Raw genomic sequence first — 26,803 nt, 5'->3', positions numbered from 1 at the left:
AAAGGAGGAGGGAGAAGAGAAGAAGTCACCAATAAGATTGACTAGGGTCATTGCTGATCAGGAGCAGTGAGAGGGAGAGAGGGAAGAGCAAGGGAGAGAGAGAGAGAGAGAGAGAGAGAGAGAGAGAGAGAGAGAGAGAGAGAGAGGGAGGGAGGGAGGGAGAGGGAGAGAGAATGAATGAATTCCCAGTACCAACACTGGAGAGAGCTGGGACACTGTGAATTCTGCAGATGTGCAACAATAACAAGAGAATATTTTAAACAACTTCATGCCAGCAAATTTGATTCCTTAGGTGAACCAGAAAAAAATTACATAAAGGAATTAATTCATAGCCAACCCATATTCATTAAAGAAATGACATTTTTAGTTTTAAATTTTCCACAAAGAAAATTCCAGAGGCTATCAATTTGAGAGGGAGTGAGGGGGGGTTGGAGGGAGGAAAAGGAAGGGGGAAGTGATGTAATTATATTTTAATTAAAAAATTTTTTTAAAGAACTGCAAAGCTCAAGACCTGAGGCAGCAAACTGCAAGATATGAAAGAAAAAGAAAATTTCTCAGATCCAGATGACTTTCTGGCAAAACTACCAAAGTCTTAATGAAGACATGGGAATTATTCTATTGGAACGCTTTCAAAAACTAGAAGAGGAAGGAAATTTTTCAACTGGTTTTTTTGAGGCCAGCGTTATCTCAGTACCAAAGCTAGACAGCAATATTACAGAGAAGAAAGCTACAGGACAGATACAAAATATGGTAACAAAATATTTACATATTGGTGGGAACAAGAGCTGAGTCAGTAGAGTACTTGCTTCTGAAACAGAATCTGGTTTGATCCCCAGCACCTTATAATCCTAGCACTGGGGAGGTGGAGTCTGGCGGGTCCCTGAGGACTGTCAGACAACCAGCTTAGACACACGCATGAGTTCTAGGGCCCAGTGAGAGACCTGGTCTCAAAACACAAAGTGAACAGTATCTGAGGCACAACACCCAAGATTGCCCTCTGGCCTCCTTGTGCACATGAACACACACACACACACACACACACACACACATACCTGTACCACACATACACACTGGTGTGTATACACACTGGTGTGCATACACATTGGTGTGCATACACACTGATGTCCATACACACCCATGTGTTCAAACTGAATACAATAGAATACAAAAAGAATGATATCTGTCAATCATTTTGAAGAAGTGCATTATCTTGACAATGCAAAGAGAGTTTATCTGAAAATCCATGGAATCCGACGTATCAACAAACTAAACAGAAAGCACCCATAATTGTCTTTGATAGACACAAAGTAATTTTTTTGAGAAACTTTACAGTCTATTCCTAAAGATTTGGTATGACAGGAACCAGGGTTGGTTTTTCCTGACCTCGGAATGGCACCCCAGAGGAGACATGTGCTGGTTAGTTTTCTGTCAACTGGACACAAGCTAGAGTCATCAGCAAAGAAGGAACCTCAGTCAAGGAAGCACCACCATCACAGTGACCTGTATGAAAGCCTGTTCGGCATCTTCCCCTCCCCCCCCTCCCTGTTCGGCATCTTACTGACTAATGATTGATATGAGAGTGTTCAGCCCGCAGTGGGTGGGGCCACCCCTGGGCTAGTGGGTTCTATAAGAAAGCAGCCTGAGCAAGCAGGGAGAGCAAGCTAATAATTAGCACTCCTCCATGGCTCCACGGCCTCTACTTCAGTCCCTGCCTTGAGTTCCTGCCCTGACTTCCCTCAGTGATGGACTGTAAGCTGAAAGACACCACCTAGCCAACATCACCAAGCTGCTTTTGGTTGTTGTTTTTCTCATGGCAACAGCAACCAAACTAGGAAGGCTGGCTGAAGGGTTAAAGTTAGCCAAGCCTTAAAGCTTTTCCCAGTCGGGGATGGCCACGCCTACAACTTCTCTCCAGTATTGCAGTAGGGCAGGAAAATGAGAAAGGCCACGGATTGCAGAGCCAGAAGTCAGCCTGTCCTAACATGCAGATGACACGCCGTTGTGATGATATGACTGTGGTTTGTCCCCATGTTGAAATAGCATTGCCGTCACAGGCAGTTGGAAGGGAGGACTTTGAAAGCAGCTTTGTCATCAGGGTGCTCGGGATGGAACTCTCGGCCTTCTGCATGCCAGGTAACCCTAACCCTAACCCTTCTGCATGCCAGGTAACCCCCGAGCTATACCCCAGACCAGCCCATTCTTAAGGGACTATGTCGGTTCCCACTGGAGGGAGCACTTGCATTAGGGACTGAACCAGTTTCTAGAGTGGAAGGTGGCCTGGGCCAGGCAACTCTTGGGTTCTTCTACTTCTGCTCCCTTTTTCTGTTCACTGGTGCCACGAATCAGAGCCACATGACATCCTTGCCAGCACCTGCTTCCCAGAAACCTCCAGAACCATGAGCCAAATGAACTTCTTTTCTTTCTCCTTACCCAGACTAATTCTGTTACAGCAGCAGAAAGCAGACTAAGAGTCACCTACATAAATGTCTCTAAGGTCTTTGCAAGAACCTGCTAGAACAGCAAGATTGTCACGAAGCAGGCTAACTGGAGGAAGCTGGATCAGCAACTGCTTAGAAAAGCTGTCTTAACACAAACTATTAGAAACTGTTAAGTACTGACTTTATCTCTTCTAAGAAAGTGAAAGGGCAAACCAAAGACTTTGTAACATCCAGATACATAAAGAAAGTTATAACTGAGTAACAGAGACACAGCCAACCCAATCAAAGCATGGACAAGAGATGTGTGAAATAGAATCCCCTGTGTCTGCTGTCATTTGGAAAATGAGAACTGAAAAGGTGGCTAAAAAGAACACGCTAAGTGTTGACAGGGATATGGAGCAACTAGAGTGCTCCTGCTCTGCTCTGGGAATGGAAGAGGTTTCCGGCATTTGGAAACAGTGTGGCAGTTTCTAGACAGAGCACCTACTGTGCAATCCAGCTCTACTCCAAAGTGCCTACCCAAGAGAAATCAAAGAACTGGGTCTGCACATAGTGATTTGTGCATGGCTGGTCATAGCAGCTGTGTTTATGGTAGCAAAAGTAAAACTGGGAAAATCCAGGCGTCCATTCGCTGATGAATATATTTTAGAAACAATAACATGGAATACTACTCACCATTTTAAAAGGGTGAGCTATGGAAACACATGCTCATGATCTGTGCACAAAGACACACACACACACACACACACACACACACACACACACACACCATGCATGCAGGCACACACGTGTACACGTACATGCATATACCATGCAAAAGAAGATCACATAGCCTATGACTCCACTTACATAAGAATCTAAAACATATAAGGTAATTTGCAATGATGGATGCAGATCAGTGATATTGCTAGGGCGGAGGGAGGGGGATTTACTACAAGCACCAGAAAATGCTTGCAATTGACGGGCATCCACGTTCTCTTGATTGTGGTGATGGTTTCTCGGCATCTGCATATGTCAAAACTTATCACGTTACACTATAACTATGAGCTGTGTACTTCACGCCTCAATAAAGCTGTAATGTGCACAGCAAAAAGACTTTTGACGGGTTCAGCCCATCTCTGAGCCACTGTCTTCCTGCCTTGCCATCCTTGCAGCCTCCTAGGCACACTGGAGCTCAGGAGGGCTGCCATAGACCCGGTTTCCTTCCCATCTTCATAACAGATAGCTCTGTGGGAAAAGGGAGCTCAGTGCTGCCAACTGAAATAGCACAAGCACCTCAAGGAGATGTGATGTATCTATAGGTAGCAGACCACGTGATCTGGGTGTGTGCCTGCAGTAAGCCACGGACACAGCTGAAGGAAGAGCTGATGGAGGTGGAAGGCTCTAAAGGCAAAAGGAGGCGGGCTTCCTTGGGATTCTGAAGTGGTCATCCTGGACCACAGGGGTTGATGCTGGTAGTGGCAGCTTAAGACAGGTCAGACTGGGGCGGGGTGTGCCTCTATGCAGCTGGATGCTCTGCTCATCTTCTGTAATCATTGTGATCAGGTGATAGGATCTGAGAAGAATTCCTTCATAGCCCGACTTTATCTTCTATCTATCTGTCTATCTATCTATCTATCTATCTATCTATCTATCTATCTATCTCTACCTATGCCCCCTCTCCCTTTTCCTCTATTGGTAGTGTGGGTACTTGTACACGTTCTTTGCTCAGAGGCCACAGGCTGATGTTGAATGCCTCCATCAATCACATTCCACCTCTATATTTTTTGAGACAGAGTCTCTCACTGGATCTGGAGCACTTAGATTCAGCTAGACTAGCTGGCCAGTGGGTCTGAGAGATCTGTGTATCTCTAGCCCCCCAGTGCTGGGATTAATGGGTAGGTAGTACGGTGCCCACCTCTCTGCGTGGGAGATTCATGTCCTCACTCATGTTTGTGGGCAAAGCACTTTACCATTGAAATTTTTCTTCCTAACCTTTTTATTTATTTAAGCGGGAATTGGTCCAAGAAACCCCATTTTTATTCTGACCATTTTTCTCAACACCCCTGAAACCAACCCTAAGACGATGACCCACCCCAAGGGCAAGGATGGGGCAGCTGAGCTCAGAATTTAAGCTTAGGCCCTCCTGTCTCTAGAAGTGCATGACCAAGCCGAGAAAGGCAAAAAATGAGGGTGCCAAGGAGAAGCAGAAATCCATTTGGCCTAAGGCCATGGTGTAGGGAACGCAATCGTGAGATGGGTAGTGCGTAGGGCTAAACCTGGAACAGGCAGATCCCCATACCAAAACAGCCTACCCTTCGGGAGTGCCCACAGAGTCTGTAGAAGCCTGGCAGCATTTGCCTTCATGGCTGAACACTTGGTTTCCTCTAGTGGCGATACCTTCACTAATTGCAGCCAAACTCCTTGCCTTGAGTCATCAAAAGTTCCCCACTCTAAGCCTAAGGTGACCAAGGCACCCTGTTTCTGTTTTGTGTTTTGTTTTGAGAGCTGTCCCATTTTAAAAAGAGAAAACGTCATGGTGTAGGACTTTGACACACTGGTCATCTTCCGTTTCCCACCCTGCTCCAACCTCTGGCCTCATAGGAACGGTGCTCTGGGCTTCCAAGCCTCTGCTCTGGCACCGGCTTGTGTCCTCATATGCCCACCTCCACCACCATGAGGCAAACACTCCATCAGACATCCCCTCCTTCTGGAGACAACCTCCAGAGTTCCCCTGGCCCTTGCCACCTCTGACTCTATTTTGAGTCACTTGAGACCAGCGGCTACTGTACAGCCTGGGCACAGGACAATCAGATCCCTCCTCAAATCCCAGCCTCCACTAAGCTTATCTCATTACCCCTGCTAAGGTAGGTCCAAGGGCTGTGGGTCAACAGTGATGACCCCAGGATCTCCGTGAGTCTTGTGCCTGGTAGCCCCTCTGGAGAGTTCCTTTTGGGCCCCTTCTCCTGGTGTGTGAATCTGGGAAGAAGGCCAACACTCTGGTTGGGGGTCACTAGTAGAGTGCCCTGAGAAAGTGACACTAGGCCTAGGAATAGCCCTGCCAACTACAGGCACCAGAGGAGGCTATGGCTGAGAACGTTGCCCACCTGCTCAGCTAGGTCTTTTTCCTGCCTCCTGCCATCCAGTTCCACTGGAGTAGGCTAGTCCTGTCCCCAGCACAACTCCAACTCTAGGGCGGACAGCACAACTCTAGGGCAGACAGGCTAGTTTTCTCACAGGCACGCATACTGGCTGGGACACACAAAACCGGCAGAAATAATTTTCCTGCCCAGTGGAGTGAAGAAAATTGGTGGCCGCCTCGGAGCTCCCGTTTTCAACAAGGGCAGCCTGCTCATGTCCCGGCAGCTGTGGCCCTGCTGCCACCTTGCGTCCCGGTGGGGAGTCCATGCCTGGCACAATGGTTCTGCCCAGTGTCTGAGTCTCCTGTCCATGTGACCCCTGCCTGAGACTGCAGATTCTTCTTGCAGGGTGAATCTTGCTCAGGCTCTACCCATTCACTGTGCAGTGCACAAAGGTGATGGCCAGTCCAAAGGTGACCCGAGGACACTCAGAGAGAACAGAAGGATACCTATGGTCTCCCAGGGCCCAGGCCAGAGGTCTGGGCAGTCGCTATGTGGGGCATGCCCAGGTTGGCCCTGACTACCCGCCCTGGGTGGGAATGGAAGACAGCAAGGACATTAAGAACCCAACACACCGACAAGGGGCCACGCCCTTGCTGGGAGAAGACTATGTGAAAGTATTAGAAGTTGGAATGGAAAAGCAAGCATCTTAGGACCAGAAGCTTGGGATCTGGACAGCGCTGAGGCCATTCCCGGGGCTACTGGAGCTTTCTTTGTTGTAATGCTGCCTCTTGTTTGAGCAGGGTACAGTAAGCGTACCTGTGGGGAGTGTGGGACACCCTGCCGAGTGCTGTGAGGTAGCTGTGGTGCCTGAGGTGGGCTGCCCTGGGGAACCAGGATCCTTGCTGTGTGGCAAAAGGCACAACCCCGTTACAGTCTTGGGCACACAGTGAGTGGTCAGGAAGGAGGAGAGGGGACCATGGAAGAAGCGAGGTCTCATTGAGCCAGATGCTTCCTGGGGGTCCTTCCTGTGATTGTTCAAGCCCAGCAAGTACACTGCTGGGGAAGCAGCCCACCCTCTGTTTCCTAGATGGCACAAGTATGGGGACAGTTATGGAACCCTAGAGTCCCAGACATCTCGGAAGGTGATGAGGGTTGGGGCTGAAACTGAGGACAAAGGTCTCTGCCACACGGAGTAGTGTCCCTCAAGCTCAGCCAACTCCATCCCTTCTCCCCCCCACCCCCAGCTGAAAACAGGCCTTTTCTAGGAAGCCGCTGGGTGGCTGTGCTCTGCCGCTCTGAATGCAAAGGCCCCAGGCTTTTTGAGGGTACTCTTCAGGGTGGCACTCTAGGCTTTCCTCTACCTGGGGGAGGGTCCTGAGGAAGGTCAGACATGGTTGGGGGCATTGGGCCCGATGGAACCATGTGCTCAAATTCCCGATCAGCTTTCTCGTTGCTAGTGGCCTACAGAAAGGACAAGCTTCAGTTGCACCATCTGCAAAGGGGTTCAGTACCACCCCTCCTATGGAGCATGGCAGAGACAGGGACCCATAACCAGGGACAGCTTTCCTCCTGCCTCTCCACCATTGGTGAAAGAAGGAGGAGGCCTGGTGGGGGAGGGGTGGAACAAGACCTTGGGAACAGCTCTAGAAGGCTGACTGAAGCCTTCGCAGGCAAGCCTGGCCTGAGTCTGCAGACTTCCTGTGTATGGCAGGCAGGAGCCACTGGCCCCTCCCCCTCCTCCCCAGCCATCTGTGCGTTGGCAGCAGAGGAGGCAGGGCGGAGGAGAACGGCTTTCTGGCTTCATCTGAGCAGGGCCCATCTCTAGGGAAAGGCTAGCTAGCGCCCAGAGCAGGAAATGCAGACAGAACTCAGTTCCACAGACTACATCTGTATTCTGAGTTTCTCCCTTCAGGCCTTTTGGGGGTGTGTATCGGGGGCTGGCTGGGCCCTTCCACCTCCATCAGGACCTCAGAGATGAGGAATGGTAGTTCTCTCTACTCAGCATAAAGTAACCCAGGTCCTCAGAGCAAACAGCATGTCCAGGGAGAGTGAGAAGTTAACCTGAGCTGGCCACCACGGGCCAGAGCTGCCTTCTCATCACAACTGTGGGCCATGCTCTTAGAGTCAATAAGGGTAGCCTGAGGTTCACTTGCACCTCCCCTTCTGTACCAGTTACCCAATAATGTTCCTGAGGCTGGAGGTGGGGGGGGGGGGGCGGGGGCTAACTTCTACTTCCTTGGCTGCCTGCTCCTTCTGGAGACTCAGTTTTACTGCCTTCTCTCTCGCTTTGCCATCAGGCACCTTCTCTCTGCACTGTTACAGTGCCTGAACGCACCGGCTACTCCCCCAATTAAAGGAGAAAGAAGAAGCTGCAATGTACACAACACACTAGCTGGGGAGGTGGATGGTGGGAACAGCCCTGTGACAGCATGGATGTACTCACTGCCCCTAGGCTTAAAGGTGATTAAAATGCTAACTCTTGGCATGCATATTTCACCACAGTACAAAATCAACATACAAGCGGTATTCAGTGGTAGCCCCTCTTATCTGCCCTGTGCTTGGAAACCATTAACACACATGAACCACTGAGCCCGTGGGTTCTGGGGGGAAGCCAAGGGCAGGCAGGCTCTGTTGTCTCTTTCCCTCACTCCAGATCCTTCCTGGCCCCAAGTGTCTTGGGCTTATATGCTGGCCACTGCTGGACTGGAGAGATGTCCCCAGGGGTCCCTTGGTGTTCTCAGGACTTATGCTGGCCTCCACCATGCTCCCAACTGGTTGGGACCATCCGAGTCACTATGTCAGAGTGCCTCGCCCAGGACCAGGGATCAGTCAAGTCCTGGGGTCTACTGGGGACAAGAAGAGGGATGCTCCACCCCAGCTGCAGTGGCCCCCCTGAAGTCATTGTCTCTTTCTGATTACTTCTTGGAAAGAGGGAAGCCCCTCCACCATCACAGGGCACCCAAATACCGAGTTACAGGTCAGGCTCAGAAGAAGGCAGCAGGGCTGCCACAGTTTCAGGAGTCCCCTACTCTGGAGGCCAACCACTAGCAGGAGCCTGGAAAGGGCAGAGCAGTAGGCTACACCCTTGGGAGCCACTTTTCTCACCTGTAAACTGCAAACTCCCTGAGGGCAGGCACCTGTCTTTCACTGCCAAATCAATCCCTGGGGACCTGAGTAGGGCTCACCGGTACACAGCAGGTGCCTACTAAATGCTAAAGGGCCCCAGCAGGTTGACCCAAGCCATGGCCTGGACACATTGCATTGCGCCCCGCATTCCTCCATTCATGCCCGCCGCCATTCATGCGCGCGGGACTCATTCACCCCGCGCGCCGCCATTCCGCGCCCTATGCGCCCCGCGCCCACCACGTGCGCCCAGCCCGGCGCGGCGCGGGGAAGCGCCGGAGCAGCCGCGGCTGCGCGGGGCCGGGGCTGGCGGGGAGCCGGGCCGGGGGCGGGGGGCGGGCGCTCCCTGCGGGAAGCGGGGCGCTGGGGAGCCCCGGCCGCGGGCTCGGGCGCGCAGAGCCGGGGCCATGTGGACGGGCGGCCGGCGGCCGGGCCGGCTTCGCCGGGCGGTGAGTACCCGAGAGGCGGGCGAGCAGGGCGCGAGGCGGGGCGGGGCGGCGGGCACCACGCCGGGGCGGTCCCTGCGCGCGCCCGCGGCGGCCCTGGGTGGCGCTGGGGCCCGGGGCCCTCGCGCGGGGCGGGGCGGCCGGGCCTCCGCGGCTGCTGTGCGCGTGCGGCCTGAAGACTTGCGGAAGGCGGGTGTGGGGGACCCGGCTGAGCCCACCCCGCTGGTGGGGTGGCTGTAGAGAGGCCGCAGAGGCGGAAGGAGACTGGAGAGGGGTCGGTTCCCTAGCGTGGGCCGCGCGTGGGCCCGTGCAAGCCTCGGGCACCTTCATCTTAGGCGGCCCTAGCAGGCCTCCCCATTGACGGGCGAGGAAACTGAGGCTGGGAAGGCAGGGCCTAGGCCCAGAGCCGCTCTGCAGGTGCTGACCTGCTCACTGAGCCCCAGCACGTTGGCTGGGAATTTCTGCCCCTAGCATTTCCGCTTCCTGCCTGATTTAGAGGTGTTTCCTTCCTCGTGTGTGCCCACCCGATCCGAATGAGGTTCCTTTGGGGCAGGAGCTGCGTGGGCGACATCCCAGAATCTCCTGAGCGAGCAGGATGGGAGCTAGGGAGGGCCCCTTGGAGCAAGGGCTGGCAGCAGGAGAAGGGAACCATGCAAGTGTGCAGCCCTGGTGGCCAGGGTTGGTCCACCAGTACAGTCCCTGGACTAGAACCTCGGGCGTGCATGGGTCGGCATCATCTTCATGGACTTTCTTATCCTGAGGTCCCAAGACCTGGTCCTCTGGAGGCCATGGGATGGTTTCTTTTGCCCTCTGGGCCTCTGTTGGCCAGTGGCTCCTCCACTGGCCAGGAGCAAGTGGTCTTTGCTACTCACACGTCTAGGCTATGAGAAGGTCTCTCGGAGGAAGCCCCTTAGCCACTGTGGTGTGTCTGGGCAGCCCACTAGGGCAAGTGGCCGTTGGGGGCGGCTCTGCCTGGCATCTGTGACAAGCAGGGCGGGGAGGCAGCAGCAGGGCCTGGCAGCCTCCTGCAAACCCTTAATTTTCTCACAACTCACTATAATCAGGGCGGCTCTGAAAAGCAAGAGCACTGGCAGATGCAGGCACGGGGCAAGGGGCTGCTGCAGAGCACAGGGACCCTCCCAAGTGACTGTCTCACATTTGTGGATTCCTGTGGACTGTTCTGTGTGATAAAACCTGGAACTGCTGGCACCTGGAAAGTGAAGTGGGGAGGCAGGGCTGCTGGGGGCCATGGCCTGTTAGAGCTTCCTGTAGGCTGGAGGTCCAGTGAGGGACCCACAAAGGCCAAGAACAGAATTCGGTCTGAGGCAATCCAGGGACTTTCCAGTTATTTATAGTCTCTGTCTCTCTCTGTCTCTGTCTCTGTCTCTCTGTCTCTGTCTCTGTCTCTGTGTCTGTCTGTCTGTCTGTCTGTCTCTCTCTCTCTCTCTCTCTCTCTCTCTCTCTCTCTCTCTCTCTCTCTCTATCTCTCTCTCTCTCTCTCTCTCTCTCTCTCTCTCTCCTTGAGCATCTGGTTGGCCTGCAGTGCCTGCCATTCCTAGAATACTGACTGTGGACTGGGTAGCACCATCATCACTATCCCCATAGCAGCACCCCAAGAATGAATGGATGGAGAAGTGAATGAGTGGACGGGATGGGGAGGGAATGACAGCAGTTGGTCAGCAGGACTTGAAGACAGCCCTCAGGAATTCCCCACAGCTCACAGGAGAAGGCCCGCAGGCTAAATCGGACGAGATGAAGTTAGCAGTGGGTTAGAGAGGCAAGGCTTACAGGGAGGAGCAAGAAGGCGTGAATCTAAGAACCCCAAAAAAAGCATCTTGCAGAAATGCACATAGGCCAGGGAATCCATGCACAGGACTCTGATGTTCAGTATCCTAAGCTCACTGTGTTGGTCCATGGTTGCCCCAGGAACCCCTTTCAACTCCCATTCTGCCTCAGAGCTGGTCATGGGACTGGTGGATAACTTTGGACAGGATCTGAAGTCCTAGGTTGCAGTTTCTGTTGTGCCACTGGTTTGCTGTGTGGCCTCATGCAAAGGCCCCAGATGTCTATAGAGCTCAGTGTCAGAGGTCAAGCACCCGGCACAACATGAAGAGTTGATATGTGCACGCCCAGGCCTACATGTTATCCACTGTCACCATGGGTCCCAGCAGGTGACTGGCAGCTGACAGCTGGACAGCATTGTTCCTGCTGGGTCAGCTGTAGGAATGGACAGATGAGTGAATACGTTGGGGCACTCTCTGTTCACCTTGCATAATTTCCTTGGACACGCACTGTCACTTAGCCTTCAGTTCACAGTCGACTGAGAGATGTAGGCCCTAGCCAGTGTCTCAGGGAATGGGAAGGTATGTCTATGCCTTGCTAGTTAAGAAGTAGAGACGTAGCCAACAGGAGGTGGGGAGATTGCTCAGCACTGACTGTTCTTCCAGAGGTCATGAGTTCAATTCCCAGCAACCACATGGTAGCTCATAACCATCTATAATGTGATCTGATACTCTCCTCTGGCCTGTAGATGTACATGTAGGCAGAGCACTGTATACGTAATAATAAATAAATAAATCTTAAGAAGAAGAAGAAGAAGAAGAAGAAGAAGAAGAAGAAGAAGAAGAAGAAGAAGAAGAAGGAGAAGAAGAAGAAGAAGAAGAAGGGGCGAGCAATGAGCCTGGGGGCCAGAATGGTGCCTCAAAGGGTACCCTCTGCAGGAAAACAGCAGATACCCAGCCCTAGGGTGAGTTAGTGCGCTAAGTTGTGTCATCTCAACAAGCTTTGGACCAAGTTGAGAGATGGGTGAGGGAGACAAGTAAGGAGACCCTAGATCGTGCCACTGGTGGCGAATGTCGGGGTGGAGCAGAAGGGAAATGATGCAGATGGGTGGGCGGGCGGTGGTATACTGATGGGAGTATGGAGCAGGGCAGACCAGGACCCACCAGGTATACCAGTGGAATGCTGGAGAGGTGGATGGGTGGGAGGAAAGCATGAGGGTTATAAGAGGAAAGGATGGGCGGAAGAGTTGATCTGGAGAGAGAACCAGATGGATAGAAGGAAATACTGATGGCAGTAGGCCCAAGTGCAAAATGAGTGGGTTTCTGTTCTTGGGTCACGATGGATGAATGGATGGGGGGCTGCATAGATGTCAAGGGATATCTTGGTGAAGATACGGGTATCTGTGCATGGTTGTAGACATGGTTGTGTGAATACATGGATTAGTGAGTGAGTGCCGGGATAGGTACGGCCTTGAATGCCTTTAACATAGTGGAGGCCAAGTTAGGTGGCGGTGGGGATTCAAGAAGAGCGCTGAGAGTGGATAACATGTAGGCCTGGGCGTGGAAGGGCAGGTCTGTGCACAAATGTGCACACATCAACCCATGAAGGCAAGTCACAGGAATGGTACATGGTTGAGCGGGTGGCCAATAGATTCAGGAATGACACTGAATAATGGATGGATAAATGCCTGTCAGCAGATGGCAGGTGCAGACCTGAAAGGATGGGTGAATACTTACAGGACCTGTGGGTGGAAGGCAGTCAGTACCCTGAGTAGGTGGAACCATCAGGCCATGCCCTCTGGGTGCCCCTAATCTCTTTGCTTCAGAGAAAGATAACCAACATAGTAGGGCTGGAGGAGGGTCAGATCCTCATGCCTCATGCTGAGTCCTCCTGGTGGGTTTTTGGGGTGAGGAGCACAGCGGCCCCTGTGTTCATCCCACCAAGGAATGAGCACCTCTGTGAATGAATTTAGGGAACTGTGCAGCAGCCACGATTCTCCATCCAAAGGTGAGCAGCCTGCCTAACAGTCACACAGGGGAGGGGACCCTGAGTAAGGTCTGGGTGGCCTGAGCTCACTGCCTTTTTGAGAAATGAGCGATGGTACAATTCTGGGTGGACAAAAGCCACAGAACAGGTAGAAGGTGTTGGGCTCTGATAGCCAAGAGCTGGGCTATCAGAAGGAAACTAGTGTCCAGGGTTGGGGGGGAGCTCAAAGTTGTCTCAGTAGGGTGCGGGGAGCATGGTGAAAATTTGGTGCTTGGAGAAGAATGTGGGAAGGAAGCTGTGGACATTGGGGTGCTAGCCCCATACCTGGTCTATGGTGGCCATGTGAAGCTGTGGACTCTGGGGTGCTAGCTCTGTACCTGGTCTATGATGGCCATGTGGGGCTGTGGTTTCTGGGGTGCTAGCTCTGTACCTGGTCTATGGTGGTCATGTGAGGCTGTGTTTCTGGGGTGCTAGCTCTGTGCCTGGTCTGTGGTGGCCATGTGAGGCTGTGGACTCTGGGGTGCTAGCTCTGTGCCTGGTCTATGGTGGCCACGTGAGGCTGTGGACTCTGGGGTGCTAGCTCTGTACCTGGTCTATGATGGGCCATGTGTATTTCCCAGTAACCCTGCCCCACCTGAGTTCTTCCTCTGGATACAGAGTGGCTGCCCCTAGCTTGGAGAATTGTGAGAACAAGATGCCTTGGATTCTCGGGGTTACCATTTGCCTGTAGGTGGGGCTCTGGGAGCCACAAGCAGCACCTGCCTCTGCTTCCTCTCCCCATAGTCTTTGAGAAGCTACTTCAGCTGTGAGATGAGGTACACTGTGCTACCATGGGGATAACAGACTCACCAGCGGGATAGTGGGCTATGAAGAGGTCAGGAGGTGGGCATACAGTCCAAGAGCAGGGATCCCCTCTTGAGATCATAACCCAGGCTACCAAGAGACCATCAGGCCCAGACTGCCGGTTGTGATGGCCAGCAACATCCTCAGGGCTGAGAGTCGGTGGGTTGTTATGACAACAGAAACTAGTCTGATGTGCCTGGAACTCAAGAATAGGCTCAAAGGACCTGCTGGCCGGTGGCTCCAGGCCCTCTGGGGACCACATAGGTAGTGTCACAGACAAATGAGAACCCCTGCCAATGAACCCCACATCCTGCTGGGACTCCTGCCCACTACATTCCCTACTGCTTTGTCCAGCCAGCCAGCCTGAGCATAGTTAGATAAGGGAGTACCCTAAGGTCTGATGGGCCATTGAGAGCTATTACCTTGGATCCCCCAGTTCAAGGGGTCTCTTCTGTCAGGTAATAATGAGGTAGAGATGGAAGGATGTTGGGAATTACAGGGGAGGCTGTCAGGGGTTGTGGCAGGAACACTGGTTCTTCCAGGGAGATTCTTCATCCAAATTCCAGCCACAGTAGGCTCATACCAGGTTGGGATGATACTTGTGAGCCAACATCTGAACCTGTACATCTTTCACTCTACCCACCCATCCACTGACCCATGCATTCATCTATTCCCCTGCACACCCCTCCATTTACTCATCTACCCATTCTCCCATCCGTGCATTCATCCATTCATCAATCCACACACTCCCCTACACACCCAGCCATCTTTCCACCTACCCACCCATCATCCACTTGCTCATCCATCCACCCATCCACTCACAGCCTTACACACCCAGCCATCATCCACTTGCTCATCCATCCACCCATCCACTCACAGCCTTACACACCCAGCCATCTATCTACTCATCTACCCACCCGTTCATCCACCCATTCATTTGTTCACCTATTCATCAATTAATCTATCCATTATTAATCTATCCACCTACCCATTCTACATCTGTCTACTCATTCCCTTACACATGGATCCACCTACTCTTCATTCATTCATTCACCTATCCATTCATTCATTACTCTATCCATCTGTCCACCTATCCATCCATTCATCCATTACTATATCCATCTATCCATGTGCCCATTCATTCATCCATATACTCACTTTCTTACACACCCATCTACCTACCTCTCCACCCATCTATCTACCATCCATCCACTAACCCACCCACCCATTCACCCACCTGCTTATTCATTAATCTTCATTCGTCTATTATCTACCCACCTATCCATTCATCTCCCTACCCATTTACCCATCTATCTATCCATCCACCCACCCATCTATCCATCCATATACCTGTCCATCCATCATCCATCCATCCATAGACCCACCCATACATCCACCCACTCACTCACCCACCCATCCACCCACTCACTCACCCACCCATTCACCCACTCACTCACCCACCCATCCACCCACTCACTCACCCACCCATCCACCCACTCACTCACCCACCCATCCACCCACTCACTCACCCACCCATCCACCCACTCACTCACCCACCCATCCACCCACTCACTCACCCACCCATCCACCCACTCACTCACCCACCCATCCACCCACTGACCCACCCACCCATCCACCCACTCACTCACCCACCCACTCACTCACCCACCCATCCACCCACTCACTCACCCACCCACCCATCCACCCACTCACTCACCCACCCACCCATCCACCCACTCACCCACTCACTCACCCACCCACCCACCCATCCACCCACTCACTCACCTACCCATCCACCCAGTCACTCATTCACCTATTTATTCATTAGTCTATTCATCTACCCACCTATCCATTCATCTCCCTACCCATCTATCCATCCACCCATCCATCCATCCATAGCCACATTAAAAATATGTTATGTGTCAAGTGTACTGCAGAGAGCTGGTATTCAAGTGAGAGCCACGGAGACTAAGCAGATGACTGCTGGGGGCCATGTCATGAGAAAGGCATTGCTATAAAAAAAAAAAAAAAAAAAGACTGTGGCAGGCATATCGGATCTAATTGTGGGGACAGCAGGGGAAAAACTATTTAACTGAGACTCTAAAGGTTAGTTAAGAGTTAGATGAGGATGAGAACGAAAGGCAAGCACAGTAGTTGCAAAGACCCCTGGACCACACAGGGTTTGGCACATTCAAGAACTAGACACCTTCCTCTGGGGCTACGGAGGGAAAGTCCTGGCACTTCAGAGTTCTGCAAGCTTCGTGGACACGTGACATTATCGAGCTGCCTAGGCTGGGATTTACAAAGCTGGTCCTTCCACATGTGGGAGGCAGGTGGCCACGGGGCTGCAGGTGACACTTGGTGGCACCTTGAGCCTGGAAAGTGATGATGGAGATGGTGGGGAGGTGGTCGGGGTGGCTCAGAGCTGGTTTCCATGTTCCCACATTGGGCAGCCGAGCCCTCGGTGGTGCTGCTGCATGCCAAATCCTGCAGCCATTTGGCTGGCTGTCGTGGGTTTCAGGGAGGTATCTAGCAGCTCCCAGAATTCTGGGCTCCTTGGGGCTCGCCCTGCAGTGTCTCAGCAGGCTTCCAGGTGCACGGTGTGAACAGGCAGTGCCAAGGTAGTAGTGGAGGCTGCCAGCTGGCTGAGGGCCTGGGGCTGCCACAGGCTTTAGTTTCCTTTGAAGCTCAGGGGTGGCACAGTTACATTGCTTTGTTGCCTCATGGCACTACCCTTGTCGCTGCACCTGGGCCGGCACTATAGGTCCCTGCTCCAGAGTTGGCAGCCACCACCTCCCACCTCATCCCTATGTATCTCAATTGTACATAGCACCTAGCAACCAAGACCGAAGTAACTATGACTTAAGCAGGACCGGAAGGAGGTGCAGGGACACTGTGAAGAACCAGTGTTCAGCAGAGATGGAGTTTTGTTTTGTCCTGTTCCTCTTAGATTCTTTGCATGTGGCCTTTGCCACAAGTGTGCTTCATGGTGCAGTGTGGCTGCCACCGCTCCAGCTACAGAGACTGAGCAAGAGGGTGTAGGGGTGGGAGCCTGGAGGGCATGCGAGAGCTGCCTGCTCTGTGTTAAAGAGCTCCCTAACTGATGCACCCAGCATTTGTTTTTATATTTCCCTGGCTGCAAGGAAACCTGGGAAGTGTCAGCTTTTAGTTGGCTATCTTGCGTCTCAGATGAAAATGCAGGCACACGTGTGCTCACCGATTCAGCTAGGCTATCTGGCCAGAGAGCTCCTGGCATCCTCCTGCCTCCAACCATTCGGTTCCAGAGTAGCAGACGTGCAGTGCCACCCTCACTTTCATGTGGGTTCTTTGGGTTTGAACTCAGGGCCTGATGTTTGCCCTCTACCCACTGAGCCATTTCCCTGGCTCTGAATGTGGCCTCTGAGAAGAGCAGAGGTACCATGAGCCCCTGTGATCTGCTCCTATTGATGTTTTCCCTGTGCCGGTACTGAGTGGCGGCTGTGACAGCTGTCTGTCCTTCTGTCCCCTGTACCTAGCTCCAGTCATAGCAGCCCCTATCTGCCCACTGGGCAGAGCTGAGGACATGACCTTCTCTCTCTGGCATCAAGCCCCAAAGCTCACATTTAATGACAATCAATTTGAGGGGGGTGGGGCCACCACGTGCTCTCATTGGGTCAGTGGGTAGGAGGGCATTGGCTAGTCATTGTGGCCTGACCCGGGAGGGCATGAGTGATCAGCCTGTGAAGACAGATGAGGAAAGGCATGACGCTGGACCGCCTGAGAAGGATGCTTACTGGAGCCAGCTCCCAGGCCCAAAGCCCTGACCCTCCCAGCCCTGGACGGATAGGTTCCAGTTCCCTCCTGCCGTCCAGGGCAGAAGCCCACATGAGGGAGATGCATAGCCACAGGCAGAGCTCCAGCACAGGCACAGGCCTAGAAAGCACTGTATCCCACCAAAACTGGAAAGCAGGCCTCTGCCAGGCTAAGGCACTGAGGTCCCCAGGCTCTCCCTCCTCAGAAGAATTCCCTAGCTCAGGCTACAAGGTTGCTGGGGGATCCCTTGCCCGCCTGAGCCGCCAGCGGGAGGCCAGGCTGCCTTTCTCTAGGTTCCTGGATGAGGTCACTGTGCGGGTGCTGGATCCACTGACCCTGGAGGGCTTCAGGGGCTCCCAAAGCCACAGCCAGGAGCCGTCTCCAGGTGAGCACAAGGCAGTTCAGGAACCCCAGGCTAGAGTCACAGCCTCGGAGGAGAAGGATCTGGCTCAGAGCGCCTGGCATCCCTTGGAGGCCACAGGCGTCAAGGGCCTTGGCGTGGGCAGCAGCAAGCAGGGAGATCCAGCTGGTTCCCCGAGCCTGAACCGGGTGAGTTCCCATCCTGTCCCCCAGCCCCCAGCCTGAACCAGGTGAGTCCCCATCCTGTCCCCCAACCCCCAGCCTGAACCAGGTGAGTCCCCATCCTGTCCTCCAGTCCCCAACCTGGACCGAGTGAGTCCCCATCTGTCCCCGCAACCCCCAGCCCGAGCATGAGGCTGTTCCCCAATCTGACCCCGTTGTTATACTATTTTTTACATGGTTAGTATGAGAGAAGACCAAAGCATGAATCACTAAGGTTAAAGCGGAGATTCTGGCTCCCGAGCAGCAACCTGACTCTGAGTAGATAATGCCGGTAACAGTGGTAGCAGCATTGCTGGATCTACCAAGCCTTCCTGGTTCACCACAGGCTCCTAAAGATGGCCTGTGTACAGAGGACAGTGCTCATCGTATAGTCCTGACCCCTTCTCTGCCGACTCAGCAAAGTGCTATAGCTGCCAGGTCTCGGGAGAGGTCTGCAAGCCTATCAGCTCCCCCTGCTCTAAGCTCCCGCCTGGACTGCCTCATTATACAGTCCTCAATGTGTAGGGAAGGACGCTGCAGAACCAGCTGCAAGTGAGGCTCCAAACTGCCCTCATAGCCTCCAAGTGGCCTGCCTCCAGGGCCAGTCCTGGGAGGGAACAGGGAGTTCTGCTTCTTAGAGGTCCCCTGAGCCCCCAGGGTCCACCAGGGCCAGCTGCCTGCTGTGTGACCAGATGGGTCATCCTGCCTTTTCTAGACCTCACTTTTCCCAGCAGTGAATGAGTCCTGGTCATCTCTCATCTCCTCCATAGGGTGCAAATAGTCAGGGACCCCCCTCTGTCTGCAGCCCTGGGCTCTGTCTGTCTGTCTTTGTCTCTGTCTCTCTGTGTCTTTGTCTCTCCCTGTGTCTCTGTGTCTGTGTCTGTCTCTGTCTCTGTCTCTGTCTCTGTCTCTCTGTGTGTGTGTGTGTGTGTGTATGTGTGTGTGTGTCCTCCCCCCCCATCAAGCCTGAGAGAAGTTGTTAGTTGTTGATAACACCCCCAGCCCCTAGCCCCCCTCCCCAGCTGCCTCTGGAAGGCTTTGCCCCAAGGCTCCGTTATAACCTTGGTGGTGGAGGTGGGGGTCGAGGGGGGAATCTGTTAGACCAGGAGTGCATGATGGGGTGAGACCAGCCTGAAAATCCATCTGTGACAGCCAGTGCCTGGCCTTCAGCAGCTCCTCTGGGGAGGCAGCGGATGGCTGGGATGTGGTACTGGGTTTTAGTCCTGCCTCTGTCCTGTCTGCATGAATGGCCACAGGTAGATGAATGAGAGAAATCAGTGTGAAAGGTCACAGGATCTCCTAGCTGCTGCAGACCCTGAGGCTCACTCATAATGCGGCACGAGTGACCGGATAGCTCAAAGTATTTTGAGAGCCAAAGAGTCCAAAAGAAATCAAGGTGGGATTGTGACAATGTGCTTGATGTGGCGTGGTGCTGACCAAGTGGCTCCCTGTGAGTTTGACAAGTGCCTTCCTCTGGCGGGGGGTGGGGGGGACCGGGTGCCACCGAGGGGCAGCTGCTTCGTGCTCCCAGCTCCTACCATGTGGGGATGTGGGATGGAGTCGCTAGATCTTCCAAATTCTTCAGCAGAAGCCAAAAATACGGATTTTAAAATGTAAACTCTTCCAATTTTTAAATGTTGGCTCAAACATTAAAAAAAAAAAAAAAACACGAAAGAAAGAAACCTCAAACAGGCCAAATACAACATGCTAGCAGGCCAGATTTAGCCTGGTAGGCCAGTTTGCAGGCACAGGCCTTGGTGACGAATGTAGTGGGGTTGCAAGGGGATCCCTGTGAGCCCACTGAGCCCAGAAAAACCCAGGGAGGCAGGATCTACTGAACCTAAAGAAGGATAGCCTGCCCCCCTCCTGGGCCAGCGCCAAGCCATGCTAACTTGCTAGGCAGCCCTGGATGGACAGTCTCCTTGCCCCCATCAGCTGAGGTTGCCATGGGGACCCTACAACACAAAGTCCTGGGGAGGGGGCAGGGGGTTGCCGAGGGATGCTAGATCCTATCCTCAATTCTCCCATGACCCAGCCATGGCACAAAGATGACTCTCCCACCCCACCCCGCCACCCCTGGACAGCCCTATGCTTCCTGTTTGCTTCTGGTCATGATGGAGCCTACGGGTACCGTCCTGGTTCCTGTGACCTCTATTGGCTATACTGACCAGTGTCAGGGCATAAATGCCACTTCTGGTCGTCCACTCCTGGAGCTGCACTTCCTGGCCCCGGTCCACACTGACTCCAGGTTCCCATGTCTCCATTGGTGCCTCCCTTCACTGACTGTGCAGGCAGCGTCAGACCCGCATCCTCACTCATCTGTACCATCTCTAGCCAGCCTGTGCCCCCCAGCCTTTCCACCTCTACCTGGCACATGCCAGGCCCGATGCAGGACCTTCAGCTAGACCCCTGGGAGTGTACTCAGCTGGGGTAGACACTGCCCTCCCCCCAACAGCGGGCCTCAGCCTCCCAGCTCCGTGTTTGTTGAATGAATGCAAGAATCCCGGGAGCAAAGTGAGATCCCGTGGGAGGAGTCCTCTCCAAATAGCAATACAAAGGCTGGCTCTCTGGAGTAGGCACCCTTTACAGCCCAGTCCTCAGGAAAGCCTCTTCCGGGCCACTTGTTGCTCTGGAGGATTTTTCCACCCCTCCTTCCTAGATGAGGCACAGAGCCTCCCAGGGAGGGTGAGCAGGGGAGAGCCTCCTCTGAGGTCTGAGATCACACAAGAGACACCCCCACCCCCACCGCTGCGCCCCGCACTGCAGTCAGTAAGGGGTAGGTCCTGCCCATCCCCCACAGGTTCAGGTTGTTTCCTCAGCTCCTGTTAGGGTAGAAGTGAAAGAGAAACAGCCAAGGCAAGAAAGGCGAGGGTAGACTCAGGTCTCAAGGCAAGTCCAGAGCCCAGGCTCCATGCAGGCAGGCCCTTCCAGCAGCCTGACTTGCTCCTTTGAGGTGACTTTAGTATGTGCCTAGGCTGTGTGTGGAGCTGGAAACGCTCATAGCTTCACAGAGCAGAGCTATTCACTGGGTACGCAGGGCCCAGGCCTCCAGCTGTCAGAGACAGACTTCAGTGGGGGTCAGGGAGGGCATGTGCCTCTGATAATCGGACTGGATCAAAGCACCTTCATTTACACAGACTGTCCATACCTGTGCGTTGGAATGCCACCTTGCCCTGGCCACAGTGGCACAGTAACCAATGTGAGGGTCCCACACTGCCTGGGTAGCCAGAGACAAAGGCATCAGCTGGGAAGAGGTCTGGGCATAGCATTCTAGAGGGGCAAAGGTCCTGAGACAGGAAACAGGGTGGCCTGTGTGGGGAAGGGTGGGGTCACTGCTAAGCAGGATTCCAGTCCTTACCAAGATACAGCACAAGGGATTTGCAAGCCATTGTGCCTACTAGGAGACACAGGGAGGGTGCCAGGTCAAGGGAAGCCTCTGGGCCTCTGTCATTTTGCACTTGTCTTAATGCGAATTTTGCAGGAAATAAAGATGCAAGCGACAGGGAAAAGGTGGTCCACCCTGGTCGCAGGGAGTCCAGCCTGAGGCTCAGGACACGTGATAGAATTGGCACTTGGGAGGCATCACAGGCCCTGCAGGCGGTGGCAAGTGCCTGAGGAAGAGAGACATGTCTGTCCACAAATAGCGGTGACAGAAAGCAGAGGTCCCCTGGACCACTGGTCCCAACCTCCACCTTCCTCTGTAGATGCTTCCCCAGGTCTGAGAGGTTAGTGAAGGCGACCACAAGACTTGCAATGCACTCTGACAACAACCATGGCCCGGCCCCGGGGGTAAGGGGGTCGGGGGAAAGGGGGTTCCCAGTTCCTGAAACACCATGCTGGATGACCCCTCCTCCACCAGGCCAGACTGCTGTGGATGCCACTGGCAAAGATGAAAGCCTAGCTGGAACTAAACCCAGTAGCCACCTCCATCCTCCCTGCTTGTGGAGGGAGACTGTAAAGGCCAGGGCCATGCTGACCCACTGGTCCGAGGAGGATCAAAGCCAGGGGCCAGAATCTGCAACAGCTAAGGAAAGGGCCGAGGCTTCAATCCCATTGTCTCCTGCCCTGCCCCCACCCCCACCCCCAGCCACAAAGCTACCTTCCTCCTTGCCTCTTTCCCAGTCCCTTGGGAAGTGGGGGTTTCCCAGAAGGACCTTCTAGAAGAGCCGAAATAGTCAATGTAAATAATTGATGCAAGCTTTTTAAAATTAAATTTTAATACATTCTTATTAATTCCAGACAAATGCCCTGGCAGGTCATTCACTGTGAGTGATTGAGGAGGCCGAAGACAGATGAGGGATGGCCCCTGCCTTTGGGTGGAAGAGGCCTCTTATGAATGGCGTCCAAACCTGAACAAGGCCTGTCAGCTTGAGGGCCTGGCTTCTTGTAGATCCAGGGCCTGGTGGCTGAAAGGAGCTACCGCCCTTGGCTGGGGGCAAGTGGCTTTCTTTAAGATGGACCCTAGACTTGGGGTGGAGGTGTGCCCCCAGATTAGCCCCTGGAGAGCCCGCAGTCCTCCTTTGCGCTCCTCCCCAGTGGTAAAATCCCATCAGCCACCGAGTGAGTGGGGAGCAATTGGTGGATGGATGGGTAGATGAACACTTGGATTGGGGGGGGTTGGTTTCATCCTGGCTGGCTCTGACCCTGCAAGTGGACGGCTCCTCCCACCCTGCGCTGGCTGGCTCTAGGAGGCCAAGACTGCTGGGTGCTGGGTGTCCTGGGGAGATCCGGGGCTCCTGCGTGGAAACTCACAGCCAGCCAAGGGAAGGCTGGAGAAGCCGTACTTTGGTGCCATAGGACCCAGGCATGCACTGTCCGTGTTTATTGAGCTCCTGCTATATGCTGGGACCCAATGCAGGAGATGAGCGCTGTCATGGGGACTCGGAAAGGTGGGCCTGGGGAAGAGGGGCGCTGGGGGCGGGGGTCGTGCTGGTATGCTCCAAACTCTAACTAGAGAACTGTACTTCTGCAGGATTACTCGTAGAAGGGGGTCTGGGCTCGTGCTTTTTGTAAACTTTTATTAAAGTGTGAGGGGAGGGAAGCCCACCGGGCGCCCCAGGGGTCCTTTCTCTAACCCAGCCCCTCTGCTGCCCGCCAGAGCTGGAGGGCAGCAGAGCGCGCCTAGCCGAGCTCCTCCCGCCTTCCCTCCTCCTGATTTCAAGCGAGGAAACTGAGGCTGGGGGAGCGCAGGGAGGCCTGCTCTGGCGCTGGGGAAGTTGTTGGCCGAGCCTAACCGCGGCTCCGAGGCCGGGCTGCGCCCTCGCTCGGCGGGGCGGTGGGGGAGGCGGTGTGGGGCCCGGACCGAGCGGAGCGCGCTCCCGGCGGACGCGGCGGCGGCGCCCATCGCGAGGGTCCGGGATGGGCAGCCATCAGTCTTCCCAGGTCTGTGGCGTCGTCCCAGGGTTCAGACTCCAGCACAGCCTTTTCGCAGGAGGGCGGGGGCAGCCCCGGGGCGGCCACGGCCGAGCGCAGGAGAGCCCGTTGCGCGCAGGAAGTGCGATCCCGCTCGGGCCGCTCTCTGTCCCCGTGGTTCGTTGGAACCCGCAGGGTTAACAGGGGCTAGTGGGTCCCGGACGAGCGGAGGGGCTGTCCAGCTCTGAGGAACTGCACGCCGCGCGCGGGCGGGTCTGCGCCAGCAGCCAAGAGCCCCGCCGGAGAACCGGACGCGCCGGGGTTAATCCCTCAGGCCCAGGAGAGGGGGCAGGCCCCGAACCCCGGGATCGGAGGGCTGCTGGGTCCCAGACAGAAGCGAGAGTGCCAGGCGTCCGATGCCGTTCCCCTCGGGCTGCGTGAGCGCCGGCCGGGTGCGAGGTTCCAACACTCTCTAGCGACTCGGCGCTCCTGCGCTGCCCGGCTCGGGAGGGACAGAGGAGGGAGGGAACGGGGCAGCAGGGGTTAACGGCGGGCTGGGGAGCGGCGGGGGCCGTAGCCGCCCGAGAGTCGACGGGCACGGCGGGGCCCCTCCACTGGCGATGCCGCTAGCCGCCCGGGCCGCTGCACCCCACGTCCCCGACCGGTCTCCGGCTCGGCCCGGGGGGCGTAACTCGGCAGCGGCCCGGGCCGGCTCACCTGTTACACGGCCTCGGCCCGGCGCGCCCACTGAGGCACGGGGGTGCGGGCTAGGGCGTGTGCGGGGCTGCCCACGGAACGGGCCAGCGGGGCGCCCTGCTGCGCGCTGACCCCTCTCCTTTGCTCTCCGCAGGCCTCTGCCGCAGACATGGAGAAACTCAGGTGAGTGCCGCGGGCGGGCTGGGGGTGAGGGAGAGGGAGGACTGGGGGGCTCGGCGGGGCCCGGTGGGCGCGGGGTGGGAGCGGGTAGCGGGCCGGGGTGAGCGGCTGGGCGCGGGGCAGCGCACGGGGCTCGGGGCAGCGGCGACAGGGGCGTCATCCCGGGCCAGTCCCCGAGGCCCTCGCGCGCTTGTCCCCTGGGACCCCGGGACCCCGGCCCCGGGTCCCAGCCGTTGCGCCGACAGTTGTCGCGGCCGGGGTGGCGAAGTTTGCGCCGATGGCGGCGGGCGGGGAAGGAGCCCGCGCGGCTGCCCAGGCCCCGCGTCTTGGAGCCATTTTGGGGGAACCCCGCAGCCGCGGCCCAAAGCGCCCCCAAGGCCTTCCCGCGCACCCCAACATAGAGCGGGGCCCCGGACTCCGAGGGGCCCAGCGCGCGGCTAGCCAGGGACCAGCCTATTTGAATATTCGCGGCTTCTGGCGCCATCGCCCTTACCTTCGGACAACCCCCCCTCCCCCCCCACGGTGTTTTCCTCCCGAGTCAGGGCCCAGGCTGTGTGGTCAGTAGGCCTGGTCCTTTGGTGCTAGGTTCGGGGCCATCGCCCCTGGCTTGGAGGGTCTCTTGGCCCCTTTTTCCAAGGCCAAAATTGTCAGTATGGAAAGAAATGGGTAGCAGGCCACTGGTCCCTGAGGGGTAGGGCCTGGCTCCCGGGGAGGGGCTGGGCCTTCCCAGCTGACCTTCAGTACTGATGAGTGGTCTCAGATACCCAGGTATCTGGGGACAAAAACATAGGGTCACAGGCCTGGAACCAGCATATCTTGAGCTGGGAGGGGTCCAGCCTCTTGGGACCTCAGAACAAAACCTGATGTCAGTGGGCCAAGGCCCACCTTGCATGGTCCAGGCCCAAGTAGAGCTATCCAGGCCTAGACAGCCACAGTTCTGTCTAGAGCCATAGCAATGACCTCAGGCCAGAACCCAGGCTTCCCTCCCCAGGTCAGAACCCTCACCTGTGTCCCCCATTGGCTGTTGTTCATCATCACCCCCACACTGAGGGAGGGGACACTGTTCAACCCAACAGGGGCTGGAGAAAAAATCAGAGGTTTCAAGAAACCAGACAGACTACCTAAACTTCCCTCTCTCCCTCTCTCCTTCTCTCCCTACCTCTCTCTCTCCCTCTCTCCCTCTGCTCAACCAAGGGTCTTGAGTGTGGTCTGTGTCAGGCCTGGGGTCTGGTCAATCTGACTGGGGCCATAGGTAGGCCGATGTCCATTCCTCAGCTCAAAGGGGAGGGTTGGGAACAGTGGCTAAAGCCTGAGCCCCTGGACTGAATTGGATCACATGACCTTCCAGATGTGGAGGGGTCTTGAAGATGGGACTCAGTATGCCTCCTGAATTGGGCTGGGAAGGGTCCTATCCCCCCTGAAATTGGTGAGGGTCCCATTGTTGTCAGCTGCTGGTCCTCTAGCACTCTGTCCCCCAGCTCCTTCCAGAACATTCCTCCCTGATGGTATGGGTACTGAGAGCTACAGTGGGTTTCTGACTGAAGATGAGGGTTGGGCCTGAGGAAGGAGAGGCTAAGGGAATCCAGTCACATGGCCCCTTCAAGGTGGCCCCAAGATTTGGGGCTCCACAGATCTAGCTTTTTGTAAAGTCCTCCTCTCCCAGGGTTGAGTTTCCTCGGCTGCAGAATGAATGTTCCTACCTAGGACTGTTGGAAGGCGGAGGACAGGTGTCTGGTCTTGGGCCTGGAGCCTGTCCCTGGAAAGGGGGCAGCCCACTAGCCCCAGGCAGGAAGAAAGGGTTGAGTGGCAGGGCCCTAGGGATCTAGAGAGAAGGTGGTATGAGCTTGGTTCCGCCTTCTGGCTCTCTAAGCCATAGCCTGGGCTTTAGAACTAGGTTGAGTTCTGGGAGGTCCAGCCTTGGCCCCTCCCACCCCGCCACCCACCCACCCTCCCCAGGCTTGAGCCAGGGTGGCTAACTTAAGAATGATTTGGGTGGCAGCCTTCTGTGAGCAGACAGAGGGCTGGGCTCTCACATTCCTCACCCCTCTGTAGAGACTCCCTCTCCACATCCCTCAGCCAATGACTGCCCTCCCCATGGTTGTCCCTGCCCAGGAAGCCTTTTCCCTACTGTTAGGTTTTCATGACCCTTCCCACTGGGTCTTACCGGGAGTGGGGGGTGGGGGTGAGGAGGGCTGTGCACCAGGCCCTGTCCAGGATGCTGAGACCCAGCTCAGCATTCAAAGCAGGCACACAGGTTAGGGTATAAGGGACAGTGAGGTCTGCCCAGGATGCCCCAGTAGCAGGCTAGGGACATTAGCCTCCTGAGGTACTGGAAAAGGATTCTTAAGATGCCTGAATTGGGGCTCAGAATGACAGGTTAGACAGGAACCCTCCAACTGTGCAAAGACCTCTGGGCTCAGGAAACAATATGGGACAGAGGGGGCGTGTGGAGTGGAGGCTGGGGGCTGTCCCAAACACCTAAAATGAGCTTCCTCTCCTCAGCGCCTCGTGTGGGCACCCTGAGAGCAGGACTTGGCTCTAA

General features: G+C 55.2%; 1 protein-coding gene across 6 annotated transcripts in view; it reads left to right on the top strand.

Moving 5' to 3' along the window:
- Nucleotides 1–9,019: 9,019 nt before the first annotated feature.
- Begain (brain enriched guanylate kinase associated) overlaps nt 9,020–26,803 on the top strand; it is a 35,216-nt gene continuing 17,432 nt past the window's right edge. Inside the window, exons 1-2 of one of the 6 annotated variants that reach the window (XM_051151409.1) lie at nt 9,020–9,072; nt 24,236–24,264. In XM_051151409.1, the coding sequence (XP_051007366.1) occupies nt 9,031–9,072; nt 24,236–24,264 (71 nt within the window). In that variant the 5' untranslated portion in view covers nt 9,020–9,030. Of the gene's footprint in view, nt 9,073–23,329; nt 23,416–23,541; nt 23,838–24,235; nt 24,265–26,803 lie in introns of those variants that run through there. The other 5 variants (XM_051151399.1, XM_051151440.1, XM_051151434.1 and 2 more) reach the window with 5 other exon arrangements.

Source organism: Acomys russatus, chromosome 1 (assembly GCF_903995435.1).
Source record: "Acomys russatus chromosome 1, mAcoRus1.1, whole genome shotgun sequence".
NCBI classification, from domain to species: Eukaryota; Metazoa; Chordata; class Mammalia; order Rodentia; family Muridae; genus Acomys; species Acomys russatus.
Note: the sequence above shows the minus strand (reverse complement) of the source record. Positions and strands in the feature narration are given on the sequence as shown.